Raw genomic sequence first — 26,732 nt, forward strand, 5'->3', positions numbered from 1 at the left:
TTTTAAGAAGCTATATTCATTTTTTTTAATCTTTTATCTTATTCTTTTTTAATATTAAACTAACTTTTTTTCTTGTTGTTGGGTGTTCTGACACCCCCATTTGTGAGACGTTGTGGTTTACTGTTTTCCAGGCAAATGCTGTAAATCATATTGCATTCCCAACATATGAGATATGTCAGTTATGGGAGTGTATTTGCTGTTTCTTCATCAGGCTATTAGGTCCATCTCATCTGTCGTGGAACTAGATAGAAGGAATACAGACCCCATTGTGGTTTCTCAACGGGTCAGGAGGTCAGCGGGAAATTTCAGTACATTATCAGGATTTTTGTTGTGTTACATCTCTGATTACTTCCTGGGTTAGTAATGGGTCACAGATAAGCTGGCGTGTTTCAAATACTTCTCAAGGGACTACATTTGAGACCTACAGGAGGCACTTCCATTCCGAAGGTCAACTTGGGACCATCGCCTCTAAGAGATCATAAATGGACCTGAGCGTGCACGCAGGGATTTCTGAGTTGTTAGGAAGCAAAACAGGACTTGTTATTGGCTATGTTGGTGATGTGGAAAGTCTACTTTCCTGGCTAATGGGTGACAAGGCAGTAAAATATGAGGAGAGAAGTGGTCATCCTTGGTAACAGAACATTACCAGACCAGAGTCATCTGCACACATGGAAACTGGATGGATCAGTCTTTCTGGTATGATGGTAAATGGTGGTAAACTATGCAGCTGTGTGGGTAGGAGAAGATGTTTGGGCATTCTGGAACAAGTGATGGTGCTGTGGATGTCTGTTTTAAGCCATGAGCTTTATTTAAATCTATGAAGTTCGCAATGTACTTAAGCTGTTTTTTTTTTTGTTTTTTTTTTTTTGCTGTGTGTGCAAATGTGTGTATCCCCATTTGACAGATCTGCTTTCAGAAAGTGGAGCTGCCTTGAGGATCAATACTGACACACTGTCTGCACAAGCGCACACGCACGCGCACACACGCGCACACACACACACACACACACACACACTTACGTTCAGTGTCTCATCTGTCAGCTGACAGAGTTTTCTCCAGCTCCGTGGGTTTTCTTTCCAGCCAACCAGATGGTGAACATTCAGAATGAAAGCAGATCCTAAGTCCTTTTGGAGCTCCATCAATCCACCAGTCTCTGGGACTGTCCTGCGCGGAGCTCAAGTTTCTCAGCACTGACGGAGTCCTCTCAGCTCTCCAACCAGGCCACAATTGCTGCATTTGCTCCACAGCACACATGTCCAGTCTAACACAAATGATGTACACATACACAAACACAAACAAATTAGAGCTGTAAAAGGGTTTTTGACAGTTGTTCCCAGTGCTCACTCCTTTCGCTTCCCTCTAACTCAGCAGATAGGCTACTTCCAAACCCAGCAGGGTGCCTCTGTGCTCTGCTCTTCGACATCCTCGGCCTGTGTGTGGCACCCGACTGTGTGCATATAGCAAAGAGCTCATATCCCTCGTCTTCCTTCATCTGTCCGTCTCGCTTACCTGTAGTAGCAACTGTACCACCCGGCTCTCCTCTGCAAGTCTCCATCCTGTGTGTTTTTATGTGACAGAATGAGCAGGAGTTATTTCAGCACGCGTACTCGGACCCTTTAACAGCGCTGAATTTGAAGGCTGGCTTTGAAGACTGTGCCGCTCCTAGCTGTAAGTGATTTTATGAGACGTGCCGCTTTGCAGACCGCTGCGCCACAACCAGATTGGTTGAGGAGCAGTGAAGATGCCATTCCAGCACACACACACACACCATCTGGGAGAAAAAGGACAGGGGAAAGTGCACATTCTTGTGTACGTGTGCATGCACATATGTCGTATGTGTCGCACACGTGTGAAAGGAGAGGGCTGGTTTGTGCTGGTTGTGGAAAAAAAAAAGTTTGGCTTTTTGAGGGAGGGCTCATATTGCCTCTGCCTGGGTCTACTGATTTACGCGCTTGTGAAGGAAATCTCTCATTTGTCACTTTTCATCTCTTTTCTCTCTCTCTCTCTCGCTCTCAATGAAATTCAGATTTTGCCCAAATCTTGTTTCCAGAGAAGTAAACAAGAAGAGAGAATAGGGAACGAGAAAAGAAAAGCAGCAACAAGAAAGCCAGTTGATTTCAGTGACTGGTCAAAACACGTTAAACTAACAGCTTGTCAAAGTGGATATGTTGTATTAAATATTCATTGGTGTTGACGTGGCAGCATAATGCATTTTGTTTGTAGTAAGGATACATGTCATCAGGCAGTGTATACTTTCTGTCTGTGAATAATTCAAAAGAATTTACGTTATGGTCTCATTTCTGCTGGACTGTGGTTCGAAGTTTATTGTGGAAATAGAAGAAACAGCATCGGGTCCCAATCGTCTCTGCAACGCTGTCTGAACATTTCTGGCCATAGGGACACATGCACACAGGTTTACTGCTAATACCTGCTACCCAGTACACTACCACGCTGAGGTCACAGTCAGGTCAATTGCAGTCTGCAGCCTGAGTCTGTGCACAAGTGAACGTGCACTCATTGAGTGTTATTGTGTGCTACTGTGCACCTTACTCACTGAGGTGCTAGTTATAAATCTGCCTCACCCTTTCTGGGACCACTCAAAAGAGAAAGAGTGGCTGCAACTTCAACCTTTTTTTTCAAAGTAGGGGGAGGAGAGAGGACAGGAAGAGGGTAAAGGGTTAGAAAGAAAGAGAGATAAATGAGGGAGGGGACTTAATGAGAGCCTTGGCTCACATGATTATGGGACTGGCTGATAGAAATCAGGATCTTTCTCAAAGAAGTCAATTAACCCCCTCCCCATTCCCTAATTATGCATGCATTGCTCCACTGGCTCTTCACTGATAGGGCTGCCCAGCTCAGCTCAATCTGAAGACACATGCTGCTGAGTCTACAAGGGATTGTGCATGTGTTGTAAAGCATTTAGCCAACTTTTTTTCAGATCTTTTGACACTAAACTCACCGATCTCTTTTGCCACCTGACAAATTGGTACCTGGCAGAGCCAGAAGGGGGCTCCACCCATAGGAGCCCCGCGGTTATTACCGCATTATTGGCTACATAATGCCTGAACTATGTGGTCAGAGTAAATAAGCAGTGTTGTAGAATGTCAACACAACCAGGCGGCTCCTTCACAGCACTCGGTGTTGACATAACTGCTCTCTTATCCGAGGAGAGCAAAGCCCAGCCCCACAATGGAACACGGTGCCAGAACAAATACAATAAGGAGATAAAAACCACACTTTACAATACAAATACACACATACATTAACTGGGAGGGTCTGTGTCACTACACGTCAATGTTTATGCTATATCACACAAACAATGTATAACTGAGAATGCAGAATTATAAAGCAGTAGTGAAACCAATATGTGGCCCCAGCAAAATGGGGTGTTAAGGCCCTCAGTAATCTGGCTGAGGGGACATAGACTGTACAAGGCATACTGCTCAACCTAGCAGGGAATGAACCCGATCATCAGGTATCAAGCGCTGAATGAATGAGCAAGCGAATCAGCGGAGGTTGCAGCTGCAATTATCATTTGTGTTAGTTTGCTTCACAACAAGCAGAGGAAAAAAAGTAAAAGACCAGTGAGAGAGGGCACAGAAAGAAAGATGGCTGAGGGTTTTGCTTTTCCACTATTCCAACCTTTGTTTAAGTACCTGTGTCACATTTGCTATTTTTCTGTGTCAAAACATTTCACTAAGCCTTCTTCCCCTCATTGCCTCATATCACCCTAATAACTCTTCTTTATTTCCCTTCCTTGTCTCTCCCTGTCCCCCTCTGCCTCCTCCTTTCTCTCCATTATGGCCTTTGCCAGATCTAGACTCCAGCTTGGCTCACGCTGCTCTTGCGATAACCTGCTGAAATCTGTAGCTTCCCCGTTACGAGGACACCCAGTTGCGGTTTCTCTGAGCTTCTTCTCTTTTACTGTACAACACAGACAGATTTCCAAAATCATTGCACTGGTCTGGTTTGTCATATCGCTGACATGTTTTACGGCCAGCACAGCTAAACGTATATTAAAGAAAAATAGGAAAAGCCAACATGTGTACTCACAGGGACACTGTTCCTAGTTGGCTTAATGGTTATTCTGGGATGTAAGGTTTTTATGTGAGACCCCAAACACTGCCAGTAGAGCTATTAGGGATGTCCAGTTGGAAAATATATGGTTTTAATTTTGCTATGCTAACGTGTGTGTGTGTGTGTGTGTGTGTGCGCATATAGTGGTATTTTGGTGCATGTGTGTGTTTTAGGATATGTTATGATAAACAAAACAAGCAGCTGCAACACATCTGTTGCTGCAAGTCCCCCCAAACCCCCCCCCCCCCCCCCCCCCCCCCCCCCCCCACGCCTCTCTCTTCTTTTCTGCTGTTTTTTAATATGACCTGCAGAGAAATACAGTGTGCTGGGGGAGGGGATAACATGTGACTGTTTGCCAAACCCACCTGTCCAGAATCAAGATGATATCCCCTCCTCCATTTTCCTGGCTTGATTTTTGAATTGGGCCTTTTCTACATGGAGCTAACCAGCTGGAGTAAGGGAAGTAGGGAAGAGGCTTTTTTTTATGGCTGCCCTGCCCTGTGTTACACTTCATCTTCTCATGTTTGGGTGAAGATGACCTTCTCTCCTCTGTACAGATTGCAGGAAATGCTCCTGATTTTACTCATCTCTGCTCCGTGTGTGTGGCTGCAGATGTTAAGCAGGCCCAGGCAGCGGCATTCCATGAATGACCAGTGTCAGTGGTCGGGAGACATAATTCAACTTTAAAACTCGGTGGGTCGGATACATTTCAGAACTGAATTTACTGTGTCATTTGGCTGACCTTTTACGTTCTTGAAAATATAAGCTGCTACAGTGGGAAAAAAAAGTGATTATCTACATGGCCCAAGTTGACTGCTGTCCTTATGGCTAAGAGGGTTTGCAACAATAGAACTAAAAGAGACACACACATCTATTATACAGTGTGTTCTTTACAAGGTGATACTGTATATTGTTTGGCCTTGGCTACCAGGTGCTCCCCCCCTCTTGTCTGTAGGTTATCAGAACAAAATGCTTGCATTTGTCTTGGCCAGTGCTACAAGAATTAAACATTTCTCCTTTGTTCCCCTTGTGATCCAGTGGGAAATTATATTCAGGGTTGCAGAAAGACCCTGGACTGGTTGGCTAGCGTGGCCGCTCTCAACTCCGTTATCTGCACTGTTCTGTCTCTGTGCCTTTGACAGGCAACATCAGACGGAGAGAAGCCAGAGCAGGGAGCTGCCTTCTGTTTCTCTCATATACATCATTCCAGCATTTTATCATATTACAGGCCAATCTAAGAGAACTCAGAGAACAGCAGCAAAGCACTCTCTTACATCAAGCCCCTCATGTCCAGCATCACTCTCCATAACCTAAAGGAGGCGCAGGGTCACAGATGGAAGGCAGGAGAAAGGATGGGTGTACAGGGCAACAGGACATTTCAACAAGCCCTGGTTGCTAGTTGAATGTTGGGATGCTGATTTGTGTGCATTTTAGATGGAGGGAGGGGTGAATTTGTGACATTGTATAAAAAAAAACCTAGTCTTAAAAATGATGAACAAAAGAAAGTGTGAGGGAAATGTTGTTTTTGTTTTTTTTTAAATAAAAAATCAAGTCCCAAGGATGGCGGCAACTGAGAGAAGGGAGGACAGAAATATGGAGCTGAGCAGCAGGGGAAGAAAGAGAGAAAGTGATGGAGGGATGATGGAGAGGGTGTGAGGACGGAAAGGGAAAACTGAGAAGGGGTATGAGTGATGGGTCTTCAAGGAGCAAAGGGAGAAGAGGAGATGAAAGTACAAAAAAGGGGAAAAGACAGCAGGCAAAATCTGGCCCAATGAATCTGGCTGCTTGCAGATTTATGTGGTGTTGTGAGTATCATTATACATCAACAAGAGGAGATGGAGCGACTCAAGCAATGTGATGCCTCTGGGGTTGTGTGTGTTTATCTGTGTATGTATTGCACCATACTTTTATTCTCTCTCCTCGCACTGTTTCTCCAAAGCAAACTGAGTTCGATAGAACACACTCGCCTGTGGTGAGGTAACATCCACCCACATCCACACTGCTTTTTTTACGAAGCCTATCTATCCAGCACCGCTGGTTGAGAGAAGAGAGGTTTAGACCACCCAGGACTGAGTAGTCAAAAGAGCCGCTTTGATGTGGCACAAGCATATGTGCAGTGCACGGGTACAATCTCTGCTAAAACATACTCGCAAAACACAGTTTTTACTGCCTCCTGTGCGGCATCATTTCTCCTCGTCACTGGAGCGGTGGGATGCTCAAAAGGAGAGAGAGAGAGAGAGAAGGAGAGAAAGCGAAAGAGAGGCAGCGAAAGAGAGGCAGCCACCTCCTGTGCCAGGCAGTGCCAAGCTGAAATACTGGAGCCGTCTGGTCACCCTCAGGGAGGGGAAACCTGCCCGGTCTAACCACATCTCAATTAACCAATTAAGTTCAAAAGTTAACAGGGGACTAATTAAAGAGAATAATGCTGAGCACTTGCGTTAAGCTGCCTTTTTCCCACTACTAGTCATGTCTGTGTCCGTGACCTGGCTCGCTGAGCTTTGACTGCGTCGGCTGAAACACGGCACGCAAGCTGGCGTTAGTCACCCATCCATCCCCATGGCCAGAACATAAAACCAATGGATTTAGACAGATCAGTCATCAGCTGTAAAACAAACCAGATCCCGAACATTCCATGTGATGTTTCCAGTGGAACGGGAGAACCATGAAAATCCCATTTCGGGATCTGGAGATTGAGAGACCTGTGAGAGAATGTTCAAAAGTGCAGGGTAGTTTTTAGTCATATCTAATATGGCTATTTCCTGTTCGCCCACTTGTCTGTGGTCCTGCAGATGGGTTTTAATGGATACCAAATGGGAGGTTTAGTGTCTTGCTATTGGCCTGTTGGAGTTTCTTTTTAACACCATCATATCAAATGACTTGTGTTTGGGACTCAAGGCTACACTGCGCTCCTCTCGTTTACAATATGCCTTGGGCAGAAAGTGTTTGTAACTTAGCACTAAAAGTACAAATTTTATCCCTGTGTTCGGGGAAGGGGGGGTCTAGCTGCTACACTGGCTGCTGCCACCAATAAAAGATATGTGGGTTTATGACACAATTGTAGTGGGGCTGCTTTGAGCCCGGAGCCAAATGCAGTGTGTTCAGAATCAGGCTGACAGCAAGAGAGAGACACAGAGAGGTGAGAAATCTCTCTTTGACTCTGCTTGTTTTCCATTGGGGGTATCTTTGTGCTCTGATTTTTTTTTTTTTTTTTTTGGGGGGGGGGGGGGGGGGGGGGCTTTGTTTGAAGGCTGTGACAATTTGGGTTCCTGCATGGCTGATTAGCTGTGTGTCTGTGTTCCGGCATGTATGTGTGTCAATGAGGAAGAGGGTGAGAAAAATTTTGGATGTCAGGATGCAGTTTGAGGGGTGAAGGTCTCCCCTGTTATATGTGAGGCCCTGGGGGATTCCTCCTCCTTCCTCTCTTCCTCCTCCTCCCTTATTCAAACCCCCGTACACTCATCTCTTACTCTGTGCGATCCACAATGCTGGGAAGAAATGTGTCATTAACAGGGGAGACCAAAATAATGTTTATGGGCTCAAGCAGCACTGAAATCATTTTCCATATCAGTGCAACTGCATGGGTCCTGTGGGGGAGTAAATCTGATTTTCTCCTCCCTGTGCCAATGGGAAACATCATGGGAAAGAAAACAGATTGGATTGTAAGAGAGATGGCCTGACGCAGCTGTGGGCGGCTCTTTTTGTGTTTGTGTGTGTTGCTGTGTGTGTGTGTGTGTGTGTGTGTGTGTGTGTGTACAGTATATCATAACACAGAGACAACTGGAGAGAGGAAAAAAACAGAAAGCAAAATAAAAATGCAGATAGTTAGCATGCATGCGTGAATGAGAAAATGAGATGGATGAGCTCCACTATGGTAATCTCAATTTTATGCCTCAGGAATAAAGAGCTGAAATGCAAGAAATGGCCCTGAAACACTCTAATGTAACAATGGGTCAGTTAACAAGCACACTCACCAAAGTTTTGACAGATAACAAATGGTTCTCCTTGAGGAGTGTGTAGCTGCCCTGTATACAAAGAACAAAGTGCTTCTGGCCCTGCAAGCTCTCAGCAAAATGTCAAGCCATTATTGGCCATTCCATGAGAAACACTTGCATTTCATCTGAACAAAGAGACAAAAAGTGATTGCTTTAAGAGATAGTTTGGAGGGGATTTAATAAAGTAAAATGCTGATGGAAACAACAATGTGGTGCTTAGAGAGAAAACACTCAGTAATGACAAACCATGTCCAAGGAAAACTGCAAAAGCTCTGGAGTAATATGCACTTCCTGTTACATCACGGACATTTCGGTTCTCAGAGAAATTACAGAATGAACACAGTTTAGTGCTTTTGTTGTTGTGACACTGCTTTTCTTGTGTGTGCTATTAAGTCTTTTAATACTTTACTTTGTGTGTGCTATTAAATCGGTGTAGTGGGAGTAGGGAATGTGAATGTGCATGTGTGGGTGGGTGTAAAAGGAAGGTAATGGGCCTTGAGCTCATTTGTCCTGGCTTGGTCCTGCTGCTCTTTCAAATCTGTCCTCCCACCTCCCGGTTCCAGCCTGGAATTTCAGTTTGTTCTCCACAGATGAGGCCAGTGTCTCCCCAACACTACCGGACCTTCACACAGATCACAGCGTCCACGCCTGTACACGGGTTCGAGTTACAAGCCCAAAGTCCCAGCGACCACGTCTAGTTTTCTTTCAAGCTGATCAGCGGCTTGAATCCTCGTAGCCTCGTCCTCTACTGCTCAACCTTTTCACTCTTGCCAGAGTTTTGTCTTCCTCTGTAGCCTTCACCCAGACTGCTCAACCTGTCAGCCAGCTCTCAGTTTGACGGTCAGAGGTCTTATTGTGTCTTTAACAACACGTCCCGGCCCTGCCTCGACAAATAGCTGCACCTGTGCTATGTGTCCGGCTCTTTATTTACTGTGCCCAATAAAACGCTTTTTCAGCAGGAACTCGTGCAGACATTGCTATCTCTTCCCATCAGTCACCCCATGCACCGCTGCTGGCGCAGGATTGATGGGATTAGAGGTGAAGGCCCCCTTTGACAATGATAACCTTCTCTGAAAAAGGAGGCTTAATGAATGATTAATTGCAGTAAAACTGTGGTGGAACACCTCTTGAGGAAGCTTGCCAGCTGGTGGCACGCGCGATCGCTGCTCGGCCGGGTCAGGGGAGCTGATGTTTGGAGCTTGCTGCTTGAAATCAAGTGAGAAAAACGCATGAAGGGAAACATGGATGTATATTGGTTTGATATGTGTACATTTGTAGACATCACTCTACCATATCTAGAACAAAATATCCCTCAGATGCATTTTCTCATATCTGTTCTCTCTGCAGCATCACACCCCGTTTGGATCCATTGTTGTTTTCGGGCTTTCTGCCAAACTGGGACGAGCCAGTTGCACTAATTTGTTTAGGATTAGAATCTCTTATCCCTATCATGTTAACTTGTATGTTTTATAAACAGCTGGTTGAAGTGGGTGGGGTGCTCGATTTGCATAGCACTTCTGCAAAAAAAAAAAATTCCCAGAATCTCTTTCACCCTGCCATCACTTCAATCGCAAGCGAGTGGCTGACCACAAAGCCACTCTGCAAACACAGGCTGTCAGCTTCAGCGAGACGACCACCATACGCGCGCACAATCGCACGCGCGGAGGCCAACATATGCTCGGCAACACACACACACACACACACACACACACACACACACACCCACACGCTCTCTGCTGATCATTCGCCCTCAGAGTTTCTCACAGTTCCTGACACCCTTATCTACACTTCCAGTCTAAACTCTTGCCCCTCACCCCTCCTCTGGATGTCGCTCTGTAGTGCAGACAATCTTTTTCACTCTCTCCCTCCATCCATTCTTTCAATTGCTTTCTCCTGCTCCCTTCCCACTTCTCCCACCCCCGCACTGACCACATCCACTAAACTCACTCCACAGGCACGCAGTATGGAGAGTGTCGGAGGCGTGCGCTGCTGGCACATTCCCCCACCCCTGCACTCGGCCCGGCTCCAGGACTGAACCGCCTGCTTGCTCTCTCTCTCTCTCTCTCTCACTCACTCACTTCAGTGTGCTTTTGATCAGGCCAGCCTCCTACTGAAGTTGTAGAGTGGGCCCACTCTGTCAGCCCCACCATCCAGCCACCCACAAAACCAGCCCAAACAGATAAAGTCAGAGAGGGAGTTTGCACAGGGACAGGCAATCAAAATAAAAACAAACAAACAAACACACACACAAAAAAAAAAACGTCTTGCTACAGTTGTTTCTGAAGTGAGGAGGAATTTGGCTACCAGTTGCCTTAATGTTTTCAAGATGACTTTGACTGTTTGAAGGAAATCCCCCCACTTTAGTAGCCATTTGAAATTCCTTCTGTGTTTTATTGTGAGGAAGTAGGCGCTGGGTTAGTCAGCGGCCCTCCAGGGTAGTGTGTGCAGTCTGTCTGGGGCTGCTGATGTGTTCAGTTGCCCAATCCGGTCCCGTTTCCCCATGTTACCGGAGAGGGTCAAAAAACGCAGTTGTGTGTTTATGAGTGAATATGTCTGTGGAAAGTCTAGCTGACTTCTTCTTGGGTGTCTGAATTCCTGGGCAGAACATTGAATTGCATCGGTAGGAAAGTCTGATGAGAAAGACACTGAACGGGGAGTGGAAGTCTCTCACCAACAGACATCTTGTTCAATATGTTTTTACTTGGTAAGTAAACATTCAAATGTCTTTGCCGTTTCTGTCTTGAGCCTCTGCTCCTCCTATTTTAATATTATCCAAGTATTAAAGAGTCAGATCATTAAAGACTCACATAAACACCAAAACATTCTTAATGACTTGAATGGGAAAACTAGTCTTGTACTGCTGTGTCAATAGAAGGAACTACAACTAGCTATTGGTTTTAAAGCAGTCATTGGAATAAAAGGACAAAAAGGAAGAAGTGAATGTTTTATCAGAAGAGTATCAGAGCTGGAATCCTTCACGGTGCTCTGTGAAGAGCCACAGAGGCTGTCCGCCACATGGCACTGACCGCTGACTTAGCAAGCTCAACTGCCTTGTGTTGCCCTCTGTGATAGGACGTCTTATAAGGTAGTGGCAGTATGTGTGTGTTTCTTTCTGCTCACATTTCTTCTTCTTCTTCTTCTTCTTCTTCTTCTTCTTCTTCTTCTTCTTCTTCTTCTTCCTTCCCCTCCTCTCTGGTGCTCGCAGATCAGCGAGCTGTGGAGAACAGGTTGATGCAGTCACACCTGCAATTTTCTCTCTGTCTCTCTTCTCCTCTTGTCACCATCACTCTCATCTCTCGCTGTCTGTCTGGTGTCCTTGTCTAGACGACACGTCCATCCGTCCCTTCGGGCTGCCGTCTGCAGATAAGACGGAGAGCTGAAGACTACCTTGGCTCATTTTTCAAGAGCTGACGGGGAAATATGATGCACACTGAAATAACTGTACTTTATCTTCTCTTAGACAATAGGCATAGTTGTAGATGTACACTTGAAGGTGTGTGTGTGTCCTCAAGTACACCATGCGTGTGTATAGGTGTGTATTTCTCCAGGAGGAAATTTTGATCTGATTCCCAGCATCCAAAAGAACAACATGTTGTGGGTGGGTGCTTGTTGTCTTCTCAGCTTTTTTTTTTTTTTTTCTCATTGCTTGGCCCACACTTAGATAAATCCCTTTACATACTATTATTGTATAATTCCTTCTTAAGACACTAAACAACAACTTATCCTCGAGTTGGATTAATGAGTAGGGGTGCTCATCGGAGCAGATTAGTGACCCAAACGAGGCAAAGATAATGACACCTCTCGCTCTGGGTTTAACGAAGGTGTCTGTGTGTGTGTGTGTTTACAAGCTGAACAGTGATGGGTGGGTTTCAAGGTAGGTTGGTAGGGAAGTTGTTGCTCAGCAGCGCACTGACCAATTGCATCTGCACACTGCTGTTGTAATGGCTAGCATTCAGCCTCCTTGCCTTGAGTGCTGTTTCTCTTTTGTTCCCATGACAACTGGGCCTTCATTCTTCCTGCTCCGCCTCTCCGCCTGCTGCTCACTCCGTGCCGTCCACCGGGGGCCTCTGCTTGGGCCCACATTGCTGTATGTTCATGCATTTGTGTTGCTGTTGTTGTGCACATGCTGGACTTCTTCACCCCAACACCCCCACGCTGAAGCGAAACAGTAGCGCTGGCTAACGCCTCCAGAGGTTCTGCAATATTTGTGTGTGTGTTCGTTTGAACCCATTCGAACACAACTGTTTGAGTGAGGATGTCAGGGCGGGATGTTTAGTTGTCACAGAGGGAGGTGGGTTTCCCCATCCTAGTGCTCCCCTCTCCTTTAATTCTCTAATAGGATTAATCTCCATTGCTGTCAGGGATCGGCGCCAATTAGGATGCACATGACCCGATTTTTCCTAAGAGCCCATACAAGTGCACTGCTGGCACCGCTTAAGAACCAGAGAAATAAATAAACAATGTTTTTTTTTTTTGTTTTTTTCATAAAACACAGACTGAGAAAACACACAACTTTTCACAAGGAGTTGCCATAGCAGGGCAGGCTCCCTGGATCCATGTTACCATTTAATAAGCTGCTAAATAAACAGCAATGGTGAGTCCAACATTGATGCTGTCATGCCTCAGACCTTCACTTGTTGGGCATTGCTTTGATTGGCACCCTAGCTAAAACTGCCCCAGTGCCAGGGGAGACTTGCAGTACCTACTTTTATAACTTGCGTACTTTCTCACAGACACCTCGGATACATTAAGCTTTAAATGGGCTCAGAGATGGCATCATTTTGACACGGTGTGAATGTAGCTCATGTCCTTAGATTCAACAGCACTATGACAATACTCCAGCAAGTTGCCAGAGGAAAACTGAAATTTGTACAGTATCATGTACAGTATGTTTCTCAGCATGAGGCAAGTGGTAGACACAACACAGAGGGATGCTTCATTTACCATGAATGACAGGCTGTGGAATCAGCACACAACCAATTTTTACAGAGGTGTAGGCTGCTGCATTATTATTCTGCACAGTTCAGATTGGACCAGTGGTCAATGCCTCTCCCAGCTTAAACTTCAAAGATCCCCGTGCCAGCCATCGAGACATCCCCTTCTTGATGTATTGTCCCTCTCCTCTCCTTGTCTTTCTGGCAGAGGCTCTCTCCACTCTTGTTGTGTGAAGAGGGGCTTTGCAGCTTCTCTCTGTCACACTCTATGTCTCTCTCACTCTTTCTCCCTCTCTGGGGCGAGGCTGTTAATAATGCAGGAGGATTAGCTGATTTATGTGAGCCAGAGGCACTGAGGAAAGCTGGGGTTCCTGGAGGCGACAGGCAGAAAGAAGGGGCTGATGAGTGTGCAGTGTGGAGGGCGGTGCCATACAGGAGCCCTGGGTGTCTGGAGAATGGGGGCTAGATGTGTGCCTGGTGAGCACACTGGCCATAATCCACCTCAACTGCCCTCAACACCCACCCTGCACTCCACAGAGCTGTGCCAGCAGGGCTCTGCAGGGACAGGGGGGATAAGAAGGTGGAAGCAGAGAAAAAAAGAGTGGGGGTCAAAATTCTTCATGCTATTTCGAGTTGCAGTATTAAACGTGATCGTTAAAGGTTGCAGTTATTGTTTCTGCAGACACACACACACACACACACACAGAAAAATAGATGCAGAGTTGGTTTTTAGGTTGTTTTGGAGGTAGGGCTCTCTAAGGTTAGGGATTGTGGGGGATTTCCACCTGTCTGGGGATGTGGTATAAAGTGGCAGAGGTGTGTGTGTGTGTGTGTGTGTGTGTGTGTAAGAAAGCATATCGGCACCTATTTCTATATGTGTGTGTGTATGGCCTCCTTTGCATGCTTATGTGCTCTGACCTAAGTGCCATAGGCTAGAGCAGACTGATTGGTTTATCCCTGCTGTCTGCCCAGAGGACGTGCTCACTTAATGCATGGCTGATTAAAACTTCCACGCAATTGTGCTCAGACTCCCAGAGACGCGTTGATTCATGTTTGCTGATTCATGCTTAAAGGAAATTAAATCACACGGCGTTCCTTGTTTGATCAGCTTGTCATGAGGGACTGATAATGAATTTTTACGACGTCGCTCTCCCCTACATTTTCACTGCTAGCTCCATGTGCACAGTGTACGCCAATGTGTTTGTGCAAGTATGTGTGCTCTCATACAGGCATCTTCATACATATGCATGAAACTTCATGGTAGTGTGACTAGAGGGATATGAATGTGCAAAGAGCCGGGCACCCGGGCCCCTCACTCAAGTGCACTGGCGGGCGCATAATGGCAATGCAATTTAAGCAGTGGTTAATCAGTGTGTTTTCTCCAGCTTGCCCAGCAATGCATAATAGACAATCAGCCTCCAGTCACATGGGCGTTGCTACAAATGGTCAATTACTCATCACAGTCTTGTTAAACACACAGTTCAGCCAGCCAGGGACAGATTGCTCTGCTGGTGTCATCATTATGGTAAAGAACAAAGCAAAGTAATGCTAGGTGTCGGGAAGAGGGAGAAAAAGGGAGAGAGGAAGGGAAAGAGAAGATGATAATGGTTGGGACAAGCAATGCATATAGTGTATGTATGCTAGGCAGGATGGGACAGAGGAGAGAGAAAGAAGAAAGGAAAGGTCCACTGTGACAAAACAGAGGGAGAAAGGCAAAGAAATAAAATGCCAGAATGGAACCAAAGGAGAGTACAGGATTGTTGGAGTCATGTGGGGAGAAAGCAACAATGAAAGAAAGAGAGATGAAGAAGAGGTGAAATGGAGCAGAGCAATGAGAGCGATTGAGGGCATGAAAGTGAGAGATGGAGAGCATAAGATAATGGAGGGAGGGAGAGAAATTGAGAAAGGGACGCTGGGGAGCAGGAGCAAAAGTGTGTGAGAGCGAGAGGGAGAGAGCCTGAGAAAGTGTGTACTCAGCTGTGAGATGAGACCTCTGTGTGCCCATGGGGAGAGGCGGTGTGAGGGGAGAGAAGACAAGAGGAGAGGACTCTGCTGTCAGTGAGGGGGAGGAGAGTCTCACACTCTCTTCTTTCTCTCTCTCACTCACACACACACACACACACACACAAACACACACACTTGCACTCTCACTCACTCACCATCTTCCCAGGGTAGCATCAAACCGGCCCAGCTTAATGATTCCATCTAGAGGTCTTTTTCAGGCTAGGATGGGCTTCTATCCTCTTACAGCTACGTTTAAATATGATGCAGTGTTTCGGTCGTACTCATGACCAAAGTTTCCGCGCACTCATCTAATTCTAACCATGTTTTCTCTCCTTACCTTTCTTCCTTTGGGATTGCAGGCAGTGGACTGATGGGCAATTCCTCCGCCTCCTTCATGGGGACCTTTCTGGCCAGTAGTCTGGGTTCCCCTCCTTCCCACCCACCTCATCCCTCCCGGCCGTCCTCCTCGCCCTCCTCACCCTCCTTCCGGGGTGGACCCCATTCCAGCGCCTCGCAAATCTGGTTTCCCCATTCGCATGAAGGTATCTTAAATAACACATGTACACAAACACGCACATTCTCATGCCCCAATCGACCGCAACGTCTGGATGAGGCGACATTCATGTCTTGACAGGATTTGAGGACTGAGAACTTTGCAGGGTGTATTGTTTCCCCGATATTGTATATTTTTGGGCCGTTTTAAGTTTCCACCAAAGCACAACTTGTAATTGTGTAGCAAGAAGCAGGCTCCCACCCTTTTATTTGTGCACCAAAATAGTCCCAGGCCCAGCACGTTTGGGAGAGAGCACTGTGCCATGGTTTCTGGATGAGGACACAGGATCAAAAGTTCAGCCAAGGAATCTTGCGGTATTCCATTCATGTCAGCAGGCATGTCACTCAAAGCGCTCTGAAGCAGCACATGCAAAAATGGGCCTGTTTAAAAAAAGATAAATAAATAAATACATTTAAAAAAAGTTGCAGCAATTGCTTTCCGCTGGTGTTTCCATCACTGCTTAATTGGGTAGTTCCCACCCAAGCCTCAGCTTTACAAAACCCCGGCTGCACACATGTGCAGGCAATATAAACACACACCTCACATTTATATTTGGATTTAGCCACAAGGTCTGACAAGAATAAAAAAGGAGTTTAATCTGCTTGAGTATTTTGGGAAATCAAGTGCTAGATAAATGTCGGACCTATCCGGTACCACCAGCAGATATATTAATGCAAGGTCTGCTGTGACTTCACTTCTGTCACTTTCAGATTTACTTGCTCATGATCTTTTGCTAATTACAAGATGAACCTGAGTCTGTGAAGTTGACAGACTCTTGTTATTTCAGCCCTTTTCATATTTATTTATTTAATTTCTAACAATAGCCCAGCTGTTAGTCCATGGGGGGATGCTGAAGGAGGCTGTTTATTTGTGGTCACTGATCAGCGGTGCCCCCCAGTTGTGTGATGTGTCGCTGGGGCTGATTCTGTGCATTGCAGCTGAGATGCTGTCTGTTTGCCCGAGTGTGTTAAGCCATTGGATGCCTCCCAGCCACTTTTTTCCCCTCCCCCTCCGCACTCTCATGTCTTGACCACCAGGGAAGTCAGGGTACAGCTGCTACAGCGGGGAGAGTAGGTGAAACTCTGCACTTCTTCAAATAAACATGGAGAACAGATGAGGTATCAGCTCGAGCATCAGTCCAGTCACACACACGTTCCCTGTAAACTAATTTTGTGAGCATCATTGTTTCTTTCACCATTTAGTTTCAGGGTTTCATTGTCAAAGATTTTCTTCTCGTGGAAAAGTAGAATAATATTAATAAGAGTGATGATGATAATGCCAAACCTAATAAAAGTAATGGAGGTGATTATGACTGGGATTATTACTCAGTTGCCAATGGAGGCCATTATCTCTATTGCAGTTTAATTGCATATAACGCACTAAGAGCATGATTGAATCCAGACTGTTCATCAACCACATTCAGCTGTTCCCTCCTCAAGATAATTGTATATTGTCTTTTTCCTGTTTTGCATAAAAAGCAAGTCATCAAAATGAGCGGCACAATTACCCAGAGTCTCGCCTCCTCTCTCCGGGTGTCAGCAGAACCCCACCAGCAGCAGAGCAGGATCTGACTTCTGCATGTGCGTGTGGGTGCATTAGTGTGTCACTTGTAACCTTTAAGATATTCAATGGAGTATTTTGTGTATGTGTGTGTGTGTGTGTGTTTGTGTGTGTATCTGTTTTTTTAAGTGGTTGCTTGCCTGCAAATCCTAGTGCAAAAACTCAAATCTGTATTCAAAGGTTATGATCTTCATGTCTCAGGTATATAGCTGTCACAGGGAAGAATTTTTTTATTTTTTATTATTCATTTTCCACAGATCGCAGACCTAAAGTCTACAATGCAATAAGCAGCAGATAGTAATGATCTAATTAGTCACTTGCTTACCAGTCACTTAGTGAGGAAAAACTCTGACTGTGAGTGTGTGGAGTGGGATATATATAAAAGCACATTTACCACCTGCTTTTTAATTTCATCTTATTCTATTTTTCATTTTCTATTAGATATGTCAATTAAGAACAAATTCTTCTTTTTTTATATACAGTAACCATTACATTTTTTAAAAAGCATTATAGACAATTCTGAGTGTTTGTAGACAAAGGTTAAAATGTGGCACAAATAAGAAATGTCTGGATGTGTAGACTGAATTTGCACCACAACTAACTTAGTTTATACAATCTGAAATGTAGCCTATTGTGAGACCTTTGTGATGCTCCGTTAGAGAGAAACAAACCGAAAACTGTAAAACTCCTTCATAGAGATGATGTAATAAAATATTTGGCAAAGAGGTTTGTTTGCTCGGTTAGCTTTGTTCCCATTGTTGACTGTAACGTCATGAAAATGCCATTTGATTGGCGTAAATGTCTCTATTGCAGACACTCTTGAACAAATTGTCATTTTATGCTCATGCAGTTCGTTTTTTAACAGGACCTTAAAATGTCTATGGCCGCACATGTATTGTTTGACTGGCTGCAATAAAACCCCTATGAATGGAAAGCTAGTCATGCATACAAACCACATATCTAGCACATACAAGAACATGTTAAGAAAACCAATAAATACCATTAACACAGAACAGAGGGAGCCTGTGAATGTAGTATGGAAAAGTATTATGTTGACTTTTACTTAAAGATTTATTGTGTTTGGAAACCCTTGTACAGTATACTGTATTACACATGCAGAAATATCTTTATGAGGTGACAGTACCAATAACTTAACTATTATTATTCATGAGTTGTGGAGGTTGCCTGGATTAAAAGTGTTTTTCTTTTTTGTTTGGTTGATTGGCAAATACAGTAGCGGCCATTGTGTGAAACCACACATGGGATTGTCTGTTGTTGTAGACTCAAGACATAGAAATAAAGAGAGAAGAGTGGAAGTCGATGTTAAAAAAACCAAACAGATGCAGTGTAGTGACTGTTTTAATAAATGTAATGATGACAGATGTTTTTCACTACACCTGGTACAATAGATTAGGCCCACAGAACTTTTGAAAGATTTATTTTTCCGCACCGTTCCAAACTGTATGAATAAACCAAACTGAATCAACTGCTGTAAAAAATTATGGACCAAAAAATAAAATAAAAATCTGCGGGCTTCTCGCAGGCCTCGGGCCAGCTGGCTCAGCTCCAAATGACTTCTTACATTATGCCAAAAACAATCACACTCTCATATCTCTGTCCACACATATAAACGCACATGCATGCGCACACACACAATTGCCTGCGCACACCTGTCTAATCCACTTCTGTTTGATACGCCTTTCCAAGCCTATCTTCAGTTGTCCATCTTTCCTTCTGTGAGCAGTTGCTAGCTTTTCCTTTTGTGGGATTTAAGCTGCATCCCCCCACCTCTCCTCTCTTCCATACTCACGCCTCTTTCATTTTCTCTCTCGTGCCAGCCTGCATCCCTTCCTTTCAATTAGTCAAACCTGAAGAGATCTACCACAGTCCTGCCCCTCCTCCGGCAAACATTTCTTGTCTCCTCTCCTCTTCTCCACCCTTTCTGTGTCTTGATGGTTCTGTCACTTTTTCTCAATTAGTGGACCTGACAGGCTACTCAGCCTGCTCCTCCTCTTCTCTTGGTCTTCCTCTGCCATGCTCTCTCTGTCCTTCTATTTCTCTATCTCTGAAATTGCAGCTATTTCCCTGGAGACAATATACAATTCACCCATTATGTTATTTTCCCTTTTAGCAAAAGTGAAGAAACCCTTATCCATAATTGTATGGGCTAGTGTCTTCAGAGGACTGGATAGGAGTGGAGTAGATTGGTAATGAAACACTGTCGCCTCCCTCTAAAGGCCAATTTATGCTTCCGTGTTAAATTTATGCCATAGGTATGCTGTGGTCTGACGGGTAACTCGCCAGAAATGCAGCCTGCAACAACTGTTATTGGTGCATTTGGTAGCATTGCATTTCCTCCTCCGTATTTCATACATACCATCCACTCCGACGTCTCTCTTTCTAATTGCTGTTCAACATCTATTAGTTCCTGCCATTGTTTAAAGTACACCAACTCAACAGAGTGGCACATAAACCCCACTACCATCTAGGTGGTGTAATTTCCGAGTGACGCAGGCACACCAGTGCACAAATCGTCAATGGCCACAAGATACAATGCAGAAGCGTAAATCTATCTTAATTCGTCAAGCTTAATTCTCATCTGCCTGTAGGTGCTGTTCTATATCCAGCCCCTCCTTCTTTGTCCACCCTGTCAGCCTGCTTCTCTCAACCCACCGTGCTGTGAGAAATACCCTCAGAACTTCTGGAAATCCCTCCCTGGGATGCAAATCTGTTTGTTCTGCCTCTCGCCCCTGCTCCGCGCGTGGAAAGGAGGGCATACGCTGTGAACTCCCCTCTGTCATTCACTTGCCGATGCTGACTTGTTTATGTGTGTGCGAGTGTGCGGAGGGAGCAAAAGAGAGCAAGGCTGCTGTGCAGTCAGCAGACTGCACTAAGACCTTGCTCACATCGCCTGCAGCAGCAGCAGAAGCAGCAGCTTCCCTTGTCCTGGCCAGATTAATGGCTGAATGGGCTCTGCCGTGCCCAGCAGTCCCCCTCTTGCCGCCCCAGTGGAGTGCATGCTGAAACTGAGCGGGCTGGCATTATCGGGCACAGCCAGACCACGCTGTGAAAAGGGATTACGACGTCAGTCGTCACACTCACAAACAACATGCTGCCACAAAAAAAAAAAAAAAAAAAAATCCCTCTCCCAGCTTGGATAAAGACTGCCAAAAATCAGAGGAAAATGTCTTGCTTAAACAAAGAATCCCTCTCCTTCCTGTGTAGATGAATTGGCATAAATGTGTGTGCTTATTAATCATGACAGCAAAGAACGAAAGAGAGACAATGGAGGAAAGAGGGGAAAGAGAGGTAGAAAAATTGGAAAAAGACAGAAACAGAAAGAAAAAGTGAGGGTATGTAATTATCACCCCATTGCCCTCCCCAGAAAGCAGCACCTCCTGTGTTATTGCAGGCTGTTTGCCCTCTCTGTGCATTTCATTAATTAAAATGGGAGGATGCGGAGGCCGCTCTGAGACGAGGTCATTAAGCCCACCACAACACTCCTCCCTCCCCAGAGCCAGCTCACAGCACCGGCCCATTGTTCCACCGGCAGAAAGTGAGACATTTAACACTCTGAGCTGCTGTAAAAACTACGGTGCTGCGCGCACACACACACACACACACACACACGGCCAATGAACTAATGAACTGCATCTGCGCTTTCCGGGATCAGGTCGCATGCTTGCCAACACAAATACGTCTGTCTTTCATTTAGCTTGTAGAGCCATGTTTTCCTCTCCCCCCCCACCCTCCTTCACTCCATCTGTGAATTGTGTTTGAAAGTCAGACTGGAAAGTAAGACAGGTGCAAAAGCAGGGAAAAAGTAGACGTGAAGCACCTGGACTTCTGCAGATGACTTGGGGGTCACTGAGGTGCTTGTACTGTATGTACAGCTGATGGACAGGAGATAACCTGTCTGTCCTGATCACATGGATTAGAAAAGAGACACACACACACACAAAATCAAGCTAGATGTGTTCTGGTTGTTCTCTCCCTTTTTTCTTCCTCTATCTAGCTCCTTTACTCCCTGAAACTTACAGTTATGGTTTTCTTTTTCCATGGGGATGGCACAGGTTTATTCACAGCCATGGTTGTTTCTTTCATTCTCCCATTACATAATATGCTCAGCAGAGTGTTTTCACTGTACATGTACAGCACTACTGTTGGTGAAGAATTTCATCATACGTCTTTTTCTGTTTTTTTTTTAATCAAGTCTCCTTGCAGTAACTTAAAAAAACACAATACAGGTATAATGATACTTAGGTTAATTCAATTCACATTGATTTGTTTAGATGTCATAGTTACACAATTGCGTGTGGGTTGTCATAGTGATGCTGTTTCTTTGTCCTTATTGAGATGGGCTTTCATCTCCATCCATGTTTTCTCTCTCTTCTACCTTCAAAGTCCTTTGTGCTTTTGAATGTCCCAATGCAAAATTAGTTTTTTGTTTTGGTTGTGGCGTGAATTTCCTCCAGAAAGGCCTGATGCAATAAGCCCAGGTGTACTGGCTTACAGGCCCAACATCCAAGTAACCTTTTACCCCTGATGTAGGTCAGTGAAAATCAGCTACCCAGCACTTGCTTCACTGTAAACAGAAGCTTAAAATCCATCCTTATCACTCCATTCAGATGGCTAGAGGTGCCACTGCCAGTTCCGAGAGAGATAAATAAAGAGCCATATGTTTCAAAAACTAATTCCAAATATTACAGCAATCCCCAAGCTTGTCTTGTATTGTTTGTATTCTAAACTCAGGCGGGAAAGGCAAACATGACAGGCACAGCCAGTACTTATTTGCGTATGAACACCACCAGCTGCATTGGACCTGAAGGATTATAGTGGGTTAGTCTGGATAACGGCATCTTGGTGTTTATTGCCCTGTCTTATCAATTCTCTCCTTCTCTGTCTCTGCTATCCATCCCAGCAGCTCCAGGGTATCCTCGATTCTCAGGGAGTCTGGCCCACACTTTCCTTCCCATGAGCCACTTAGATCACCATGCCAACAGCGGAGTTCTCTACGGGCAGCACCGTTTCTATGACACCCAAAAAGGTGAGGCATGAGATGATTAAAATTTAATCAGACAGAATAAGACATTTAAATCCAATTTAAACAACATAGTATGGTGTAATGTGATGTGGGATACTGATATAAGGATGCCTAGGGACACTATCATGAGCGCTGAATAATCTAATTCTGTCATTGCCTTTTCCTTTCTTGACTAATGCATTTGTCCTTACCGGCCTACCTTCCTTCCTTTCTTAGAGAACTTCTATCTTCGAGGTCTCCCATCCCAGCCTCCTCTAATCTCAGCTAATCACAGTCTGCCGCCGATGTCCAGGGCAGGTTCAGGCCACTCTCAGGTTTCCTGCAGCAGAGACAGAGATGCAGGAGTAGGGACAGGTCTACATAAAGGTCTTAAAGAGGGTTCTGTTGAAAGGGGAGTGGTACCTGTCAAGGACAAAGAGAGATCCAGTAGCAAACAGGAGGCAAAGGAGAGGCAGCAACAGCACCACAGTCACCAGCCAACCCAGCCCACACACCACCACCATTCCCACCCCCATCAGCAGCACCCTCACTATTCACAACACCCACAGCCCCTGGAGGAGGTTAACAGTCGGGCCCTGGAGAGGCACAAGGCATCTCTCACGATGGAGTATAGCAAGGAACATCCTCAGAGTATGGGCAAGTCCCTCAGTGCCTGCTTGCACAATGGCAAGATGCAAAATGGAGATGCAGGAGCAGGAGCAGGGGCTAAGGCATCCCTGTCCAGCTGTGGGGGGGAAGGAACAGCCCTCGGGGCTATAGTGGGTGGGAGCAGCCAGGGTAGGCATATTGGGTCCAGCGGCAGTAGTCGCTGCACAAAAGAGGGGGTAAGTGGGGAGATGAGGATCAGTGAACAACCTTCTGACTGCCTGGAAAGGGGTCAGGCACCACTGCACCACTCTCTGCCATACTCTGTGCCACCACCCTTACATATGGGCTCTGCTGGTGGAGGGGCACACCCCCACCCACATCCTCATGCTCACCCCCATCCACATCCTCATCCAGGGGGCTTCACTTGTCTTCAACTTCATCCCAGCCATCCACACCACCCACATCATTCCCATCATACACACCACCACCCAGATTTCTTCTGCCCGCCCCCTTCTGCTCCTCTAGGAAACCCAGCCTCACATGACAGGGTGCCAGCCAATGTGGGACGAGAACCTAAAGTCACAGGGCCCACGTTTGTGCCATCTGTGGCAGACCTGGGGGACAAATCTAGTGGCCCATTCCAGCCTGGCAACCCTGACTGCCAAGGTGTGGGCAGTGGAGGGGGAGGCAGTAATGCTAAGGACAAGGTATTAGAAAAGAATGAAGGCAGTGTGCACCATGGTAATTGGCACAGAAAACAACAACAACAACAACAACAACAGCAACAGCAGCATGCATACAGAAAGACAGAGAAGGCTCCAGACTGGATGCAGTCCCACCACACACACCTTCAGCCTTCACAGCTCCCTCCACCTCCCCAACAGCAACAGCCTCAGCCTCAACATCCCCAACAACAACACCAGGTTGTACAATCACGCAGTGCTGAGTGTATCAACAGTGCTGTGGACATGGATGTGTTCAGAGCCTCACTACCCCAGGGGCCCAAGACCAGTCACTCTGTCCCTCATTCTGTCAATAGCTCTCCTTACAGAGACTGTTCCCATTCAGGGCCCCCACCTAACTCCTCTCCACTTGGAAGTAAAAGCATGGGTCAACATAGTGGTCCTGGAGGTAGCTGCTCCTTACAGCGAGATGGCCAAAAAGTAGCCAGGATACGCCACCAGCAACATGGCCGACCTGGCCCAGATGCTCCTTCACCTGCTGAGTTGAACCAGGGAACTAGCCAGGAACTGAAAAGAAAAATGGACATGTCTCCTTATGGTTACAACAACAGCAGTGGGCAACACCACCACCAGCAGCCCTCTGTGCCACCCTGGGCTATGAGGCCTCCCCACCACATGTCACAACCTGAAGAGGAGCAGAGGAAGTCCTACATGGAGTTGGGCAGCACTGGTGGGCAACACTCCCAGCAGCAGCAACAGCAACCGCCGGGAATGAGCCTACCTCCTCAACAGCCTCCTCCTGTCCCTCCCCTTAGTCAGCAGCAGCCACAACAGCAACTTGAGCCCCAGGGTCCAACTCAAGGAGAGAGCAGTGCCATGAAAAGCTTACTGAAGTACAGCAACCAGCAACAGCCACTGCTCCTCTCCCAGAAAAGCCCTTTTGGGGGGCTGGGAAACCTCAAATCTGGTCCTGCTGGCGGGAGTTGTGCCCTGCAGGGCAACAAACAGACTCTACCTTCCAGGAAAGGCCCAGCCAATGACAATGAGCGCCCTGATTACAGTGGGCGAAGCCGAGATATGGGGGAAACGGGTCATGGGGAAAGTGAGGTGCGGCAGCCGCCAGTGGGAATTGCAGTGGCAGTAGCCAGACAAAGGGAGCCACCTTGTCGTTCAGCAGACAGTCATCCCAACAACCGGCAGGGCAGAGTGCATCCTTCTGTTAAAGGTAAGCAATCTAGGTCACTGCCTTATGAGTGAGATGCAGAAAGACAGAGAGACTTTTTTTTTCTGCTGTGACCTTTCAAAAAACAAAAGAACAAAACAAAAAAAAGTCAAAAACAAAATTACACCACACATCGTCTTTTTGTTTGACTTAAAGAAAAGTTTGGAAAATTCACATTATTTCTTGAATTCGGAGATGTACATTTAGAGTAAATGACAAAAATAGCAAATAATAGCAATAGCAATTTACATTAAGTCAAAATGAGTTTTGCTTTTTTATTGTTTTATTATTATAGCAGTCTTCATCTGTCATCACCTATATGTATGTTTTAATATCGTCTTGGAAGTTTTGCTGCATTTATGTTAAATATAACAACCTGTTTAATCTGCAACATTTACATTTCTTGTTGTCCATGTCCTCATTTGTCATGAATTTTGAAAACAGAGAAAAGCAGTGATGATATGCACTTTTGATTTGGTGCCATCAAAATCTACTTTGTGGTATCTGAACTGAAAGTCCTAGAGACTGATTTAATTTTTGGAGAACAAATAAAGGTATGACTATAGAAAGGTATATGAGATGATATATATCACTATCACTATATGACACATAATATGTAGAGTGGAGCATACTAATAACAGCATAGTCAGTGGTTTAAATCTCTTGTGATTCCTAATAGTGTTTGAGAAATGGTGAGAGACTTGGGACTATGTCCTTGCCGGGAGACAATGATGAAAACTAATGGTTATGGTAATGTTTGTCTCATAGGGACACCCCGCCCCATGTATTCTTCAGATCCCACAACCGATGATGAGAGGAAGAGGATGAGTGGGGAGCAGATAGGTCTGACCTGCTTGGACAGGGAGAGAGATGCATATATCAGGTCAGTAACTGCGTGATGATATACAGTGATATACAATACGTATTGCTAGAAACCTTCAGGACAGTGGCCTTCATTCGTCATCACTTATTTTTGTGTCAACTGGATGTCAGGGATAATAAGGAAAGGGTGGAGTTCGCAAGGATCCACCCCTCCAACAGCTGTCATGGAGACCTCGCCTCTCATCTCATGGTTCCAGGTGGGACTTCGCTCCAGTCTGGTCAGTTAGGAAATCCTACTGCTCATTCTGCTCACCATCACTGGATGCCAAGAACTGGAAGCCCATCTCTCTGGATGACAGGACACTCCTATGGTAAAAGAATAATAATCATTCACTTGGTTTTTTTTGTTATAATAGTGCCGCAAACATTGAGTTTCCTTTCATGCCTCTGTGAATAAGCATCGTCTTGGATATATTATTATGGTGAAGTCAGATTTCAGCGCTAGGTCTGCTAGGAACTGATTTTACAATTTAGTGATTATGATCAGTTGGGCTGGTATATTTTGTTGCCGTTTCTTTTTTACATAGGCTATCACAGCTACTGTTTCTAAAGCAATATCCTCTCTATAAAGCAGGTATAGGCCATACAGCCCTGCACCAGAATCTGCCCCCAGGTTTTTCTGCAGCCATGCCAGGTCCTTTGCAACCAGTCTTGCCTCTGCCTCAGGACCCATCTGCCCAGCTGGTGGTCCTGCCCACTGAGCCTCCTGCCACCCATCACCTGGGTACGTATGGGGTCAGGACAGTCACAAAATATCAATATTCATATAAACACAGGCTAACATTAAAAGAGCTGTTGGTAATCATAATGATCCTGTGAAAACTGTTCACAAACTTCCCTTTATTCACACCCAAACACCAAAACTGAAACATTTCCTGCACCACCACCTGCTCTACCCAGTAGGAATACTGCTGCGACCCACAACACACACACACACACGTACATGTGTACCACGAGATGAACTGGGAACGTGAGAGAAAGATCTGATCTTAAAAGTCATTGTAGACACATATTCAGTGAACAGGCTGTGAAAGTTAATTAGCTCACCATCTCCAATAGTATGTTTCCTTCTGTGCTCTACAGGAGTTTTTAGCTGAGAAAGGAAGTGCATCCCCAAAAGCTTTCCCACAGGAAACATATGCGTATCCAAGTTTATGTCTCTGAACAAGGATTTCTGATGTCTAAGCAAATGG

General features: G+C 45.5%; 1 protein-coding gene across 8 annotated transcripts in view; it reads left to right on the plus strand.

Moving 5' to 3' along the window:
* Nucleotides 1-26,732, plus strand: part of LOC113152282 (BAH and coiled-coil domain-containing protein 1) — a 59,058-nt gene that overhangs the window by 13,055 nt on the left and 19,271 nt on the right. For 5 of the 8 annotated variants that reach the window (XM_026345452.1, XM_026345443.1, XM_026345475.1 and 2 more), the window contains exons 3-8: nucleotides 15,367-15,549; nucleotides 22,042-22,167; nucleotides 22,381-24,660; nucleotides 25,426-25,540; nucleotides 25,651-25,850; nucleotides 26,111-26,263. In XM_026345452.1, coding sequence (XP_026201237.1) covers nucleotides 15,367-15,549; nucleotides 22,042-22,167; nucleotides 22,381-24,660; nucleotides 25,426-25,540; nucleotides 25,651-25,850; nucleotides 26,111-26,263 — 3,057 coding nt within the window. Of the gene's footprint in view, nucleotides 1-10,552; nucleotides 10,774-15,366; nucleotides 15,550-22,041; nucleotides 22,168-22,380; nucleotides 24,661-25,425; nucleotides 25,541-25,650; nucleotides 25,851-26,110; nucleotides 26,264-26,732 lie in introns of those variants that run through there. The other 3 variants (XM_026345495.1, XM_026345484.1, XM_026345491.1) reach the window with 3 other exon arrangements.

Source organism: Anabas testudineus, chromosome 8 (genome assembly GCF_900324465.2).
Source record: "Anabas testudineus chromosome 8, fAnaTes1.2, whole genome shotgun sequence".
Taxonomy (NCBI): domain Eukaryota; kingdom Metazoa; phylum Chordata; class Actinopteri; order Anabantiformes; family Anabantidae; genus Anabas; species Anabas testudineus.